The sequence below is a fragment of the Diorhabda carinulata genome, chromosome 5, assembly GCF_026250575.1.
Source record: "Diorhabda carinulata isolate Delta chromosome 5, icDioCari1.1, whole genome shotgun sequence".
In the NCBI taxonomy this organism is placed as follows: Eukaryota; Metazoa; Arthropoda; class Insecta; order Coleoptera; family Chrysomelidae; genus Diorhabda; species Diorhabda carinulata.
Genome location: NC_079464.1, coordinates 17,464,271 through 17,469,493, shown reverse-complemented (window position 1 = coordinate 17,469,493; position 5,223 = coordinate 17,464,271). Strand labels below are relative to the sequence as shown.

Genomic DNA, 5,223 nt, shown 5'->3' with positions numbered 1-5,223 from the left:
GTCATTAGTTCTTCTTTTCTAATTACATCAGTAATCTCTTCTTTTCCGCAATCTAAAATAATTTGACCATGGTCTTACATACAGGTCTCGAAACCAAGACCAATTTCTATAGAGCAGCGTGGTTCTCTTGTTGTTCGGATTTTAAATGTTTGAAATAGCCATGAAGCAACGCTGCTTTTTAGGACACAGAACAAGATGGTCTGTAAGCTAGGGGTGGACGTGGGTAGAGTAGAGATGACATCGTCAGCTGATGGCGTTTATCTGCGATATATAATAGAGTTTTATACACAGAACGGATGTGTGTTGCGGTTTTATGAGCCGATTTACTTACGACAGAGAGTGTGATACAGTTTTCGAACATTCAATGATGATTCACTTAAACCGTTCGTAATTTTCGAAAACCCTCATAATACTGAAGAAATTTATGTTCGGTATCTTAGACAAGAGAAGTCAAATATGGTTAATAAACCGAACTTACGAGGAAAGAAGAAGTCAATTATGGTTAATAATCATACTTTACTGTTTCTTTCTTAAAACCTAGTATTTTTCTTGCATGTGTGTATATAATCTTTGGTTACCTGTAATAATGGCAAGTGAAAAGTATTAAATATTTTTAAGATATTCCAATAGAAGAATAAAATTTTAAATATAAGGTGAAGATAAGAAGGAACAAAGTTTGTCATTTTTGTATGTGAATTGATAGTGAAAATTTCACAATTAAACAAAAAATGAATCCAGAAGAAATAGAATTTTTAGCAGAAAAAGAAAGTATTTCAATTATTCCTACTTTTAATAATGATGTGATCCACTTAATAACGGGTGATGTAGGACCCTTTCGAGCTAGTCTACCTACTAATGTACCCCTTTGGATGGCTATCACACTAAAACAACAACAAAGATGTAAAATTCAGCCTCCAGATTGGATGAATGTGGAAAAATTGGAAAGCATAAAGGAAGAAGAAAAACAATCAATGTAAGTTCAACATCTTTTTCCCTAATAATTATTAACATGATGTTTTCAGAAATTTTACAAAAATGCCTAGTGATCATTATATGGTAGAAGCTAAAGTTCTTTTGGACTATGCTTCTGATGACATTCCCAAAGCAGATGAGGTGAGAACTATTATAAAAGATATATGGGATATAAGAATGTCTAAAATACGATCATCTGTAACAAAACTTGTAAAAAATGGAGAATTTTATGCTGCTGTAGATAACTTGACTATAATGGAAATTAATTCAATGAGGCCAATACTACCACATGCATTAGATCAGTTATATAGGATGAAAAAAGTAACTTCCATCAAAATTATCTTTTACTCTCTACTAATAATTTTTTTTAGACTAGAAGAATAAGACCTTCCCAAACTTCTTCAAATGCTTCATCTTATTTACTTGGGAAACCTTCAACTTCTTTTAATGTCTCAAATTAATTTAACAATTAATCCACTGGAGTTCCTGCCCCTATTAAAACGTGTTCATAACTACCATATTTTTTTATTCTACATTAAAAAATATAAATTCTGTCAATTTGCATTTCATTCAAAATTTGTAGACAGGTCTGATAAAACTAAAAACCTGTCCTGATTTTGGTTTATTTTGTTTCTAAAATGATATAATTTGTCTTTTTATCTTCTCTATTTTGTATGGATCGCAGAAGGATTGACATTAAAATATCTTATTACAAATTGAATACTGGATTTTCAATTGATCAACAAGAATGACTTCCCAGGAGGGAACAAAGAAGAGGAGATAGAGAATGAATCCGTCTTGGTAGTGGACACACTATTGAAAGCAGAAGTGGAGGAAGTAATAAATAATATGAAGAATGGTAAAAGTACTGGTAATAATGGGATTCCAATAGAGGTTATAAAGTATGGTGGTGAACCCTTAAGGAATATAATTTGATTCGATACATATGGGAACAGATGCCAAACTAATGGGATAAGGAAATCATTTACTTAGTACATAAGAAGGGGGAAGCTACAAACTGAGTGAATTATAGGGATATCCTTTTGTTGGATGTCATATACAAACTCCTAGCTAGAATATTGAGAAATAGATTAGGCAAATACTTGGCTAAACAAGTGAGTGAGTACCAGGGGAAGTCAACTAGTGATAAAATTTTCATTTTCCAGAACAATAGCTATGACCCACGATTAAACCTGAGCTCTTCTTTGTGGATTTCAAGCAAAGGTTTTATCCAATAAGTAGAATATATTTGTTCCAGGCGCTAGCAATACTATTTGGTAAAAATAACACTGATAATAAAGTAGTTGTTGAAGGAAGCCTATGGAAAAATTGAAACAAAGAGAGGTTTAAAACAAGGAGATTGAACAGTGCTCTTTAACCTTTTAATAGAAATAATACTTTACAAATTAAAAGTAGACAAAGCTGTCAGGAACGTGAATTATGTTGAAAAGAAATTAAAATATGTACATAGTTTGTTTAATAAATGCAGACTAAATTGACACAGCGTAAATAATAAACAAAAGAAGTACATACATAATATGCAGTTAAAATATTGTAGGTACACCTTACTGAGTAAAAGAATAAACTTAAGTTACTTTTTGGACATAAATTCCCTCATCGTCATTTGTTGCAGCTTTGGAAGCCTATTTTTAGCCGCGCAGTTCCGCAATTTTCTCCGCGGGTGTGGCAGTAGACTGTAGCGAAGGGCAAGATCAAGTGCAACTGCTGCGTCATTGTGCGAGATTTTCTCCTCTACCCCCGCCCACCCTGGCTCATCACCGCTCCCCTACTCCTCGTCGCACTGAACCTGCTCAAGCGTCACAGCTGCGATGATGTCATTATCAGTCAAAGTATGCGCTATGGGCGCCTGTCGCCATCTATTCATTCACGTCTGTGTCGACTGCATCCTCACAACCAGGAAAGTTCTGTAACAGTGGAATCAAGTTAACGGTATCATCTTATGTTGACTCTTCTTCAAATACCAAAGATGTCTATACTTTGTTCCAAGATTTTCTTATTGCTCAAACTGTAACATTTTCCCAAGCTGCCCAATAGACTACATCCTTTATGTTTGTTTCTTTAATCTTTTGTACCAAAGGTATGGTAGCGTCTTCAATTAAAGATTTCAAAAACTGTTTTTGGTACTTCAGCGCCTGCAAAACTCCCTGGTCCATTGGCTGTAGTAAAGCTGTCACATTTGGTGGTAAAAAGGCTGCCTTAATCATGTTGCAAGTAAGTTCTTCAATGTCTGGGTGGAACGGAGCATTGTCGATCAAAAGGATAGCACGTAGGGGTAGACCATTTTCCTTACTAAACTGTTTAACAGAAGGCAGGGATTGATCATGAAACCATCCTTTAAATAATTTTCCATCCATCCATCCTCTTTTCTAGTGTCTATAATAGACGGGAAGTGTGTTGTGGCCGCATTAGAACAAACCCTTTTGTAATCGGTCCTTACTCATCTTGAAACCAGGAGCACGAGTTTCAGCTTTTGAAGCCAAGATTTTTGTTAACAGGGCTCTAAAATTCACACCGGTTTCGTCGGCATTATAAATTTGTTGCGGCGACTTGTTTCCTTTAGCTATTAAATTTTCAAATGTACCAAGGTACTTCTGCGCCGCAGCATGATCAGAAGATAGCTGTTTTCCAATTTTAGTTAACTGGAGTATACCATGACGCTTTTTCCAACGGTCAAACCAACCGGTGCAGGCAGTAAATGAATTTTCGCCATTTAATAGCATGTTCAACTGCATAGCTTTTTCCTGAACAATAGGCCCATTTAAAGAAGTTCCCCTTTTTTGAGAAAATCACAAAAACAATGGTTCGTCAACTTTGTCATATTGTTGAAGCTTTGCACACATATTGTGGCTTTGCCAACGTTCAATTGTTTTGCTAGTTTTGGGACACATTCACCGCTATCCAAACGTTTTAATGTTTCCAGTTTGTCCTTAAGTGTTAATGTGTTATGTTTAGAAGCCATTTCAATTACCTTCCACACTTAAAAACACTAATCATTCAAAAAGAACACATCAAACAAAAAACACTCACTACTCTATCTTCAGACTTACACAACACGATTTCACAGCATAGGTGACTGACCGCAGTGCAAGCAAAAGTAAATCAGACTACTGACTAGATTTAGGTTATGTTGGTTCTTGAGTTATAAGTGGAGGAGAGTGCATAGTATTGTCACGTGACTGCTGCATGTAATATTACTCTAATATTAGTAAATAGCTTATTGAAACTGGTTTTTGTGTGTTAATCGTTCATAGTATAACACTACGGACACATTAAATTGCATTATTATTTATTATTTTAATTATTTCGGCGCTAATCCGAACAGTGTTCGGTCTCAATTCGTTCGGATTAGTCTGACTCAACTGTACAACTAAAATGGAACTAGAGAAAATGTTTCTACTCTTTGAAAAGAAAGCATAAGAAGATGGACTACACATAATAAACGAAAGACCGAATATATGAAGATGGGAAGGGATTTGATTAACCAATTAAAAGTGACGACAGACCAAAACAGAGAGTATAGAGTCGAATACCTGGGAGTGACAGTGACAAACGAAGGAGATAAAACCAGGGAAATCGACAAAAGACTAGCGAGAGGGAAGAAAACGTTTGGAGTCCTATTAAGATCACAAATATTTCAAGAGTCGCCAAGTTATGCATTTACTAGACAGTTATACAACCAACGGTTCTGTATGGCAGCGAGTGCTGCACCATGAACAAAACAGAAAACAACAAAATAAACATATGGGAGAGAAAGGTACTAAGAAGGATTTTCGGAGGGAGTAGTACAGGAGAAGAACGAACGCAGAGATCAAAGCACTGTATGGTGAAGCTGAGATAGGATATTTGGTAAGAGCAAGCAGACTCCTATGGATGGGGCATAGAACAAGAATGGACGAAGATAGTTGGGTGAAAAGATCATTATTAAGGGGAGAAGGGGTGAAAAGGAAAATAGGGCCGAATGAATAAAAGCATGTAGAGATCTAGAAAAAATAGGAATAGAGAACTGGCGTTAAGCAACACAAAATATTAATTCAAGTTAAAAATTATCAAAAGTTAACAATAAAAAAAATGATCTTTATAAAACAAAATAAATCATCAATTAATGATAAACAAGACATAAAAACTTAAAGCTAAATTTATAATAATTTAATCAATTAAATTTTCAAACTTATATATTGTTAAATATTCAAGGTGGGGAATTTTGGAAAATCTCGACGTTTCGGCTCCCAA

General features: G+C 35.0%; 1 protein-coding gene across 1 annotated transcript; it reads left to right on the top strand.

Annotated features, from left to right (window-relative positions):
- Positions 1-273: 273 nt before the first annotated feature.
- LOC130894151 (DNA replication complex GINS protein PSF2) lies at positions 274-1,530 on the top strand. The gene is made up of 3 exons (XM_057800757.1): positions 274-973; positions 1,023-1,293; positions 1,344-1,530. The coding sequence occupies exons 1-3, from the start codon at positions 729-731 to the stop codon at positions 1,431-1,433; spliced, it is 606 nt and encodes a 201-aa protein (XP_057656740.1). The 5' UTR covers positions 274-728; the 3' UTR covers positions 1,434-1,530.
- Positions 1,531-5,223: the final 3,693 nt, after the last annotated feature.

Coding starts and splice junctions, on each gene's coding strand:
- LOC130894151 (XM_057800757.1), top strand. CDS start 729: ATGAATCCAGAAGAAATAGAATTTTTAGCAGAAAAAGAAAGTATTTCA. Junction 974..1,022: donor GAAGAAGAAAAACAATCAAT/GTAAGTTCAACA, acceptor TGATGTTTTCAG/AAATTTTACAAAAATGCCTA. Junction 1,294..1,343: donor AGTTATATAGGATGAAAAAA/GTAACTTCCATC, acceptor AATTTTTTTTAG/ACTAGAAGAATAAGACCTTC.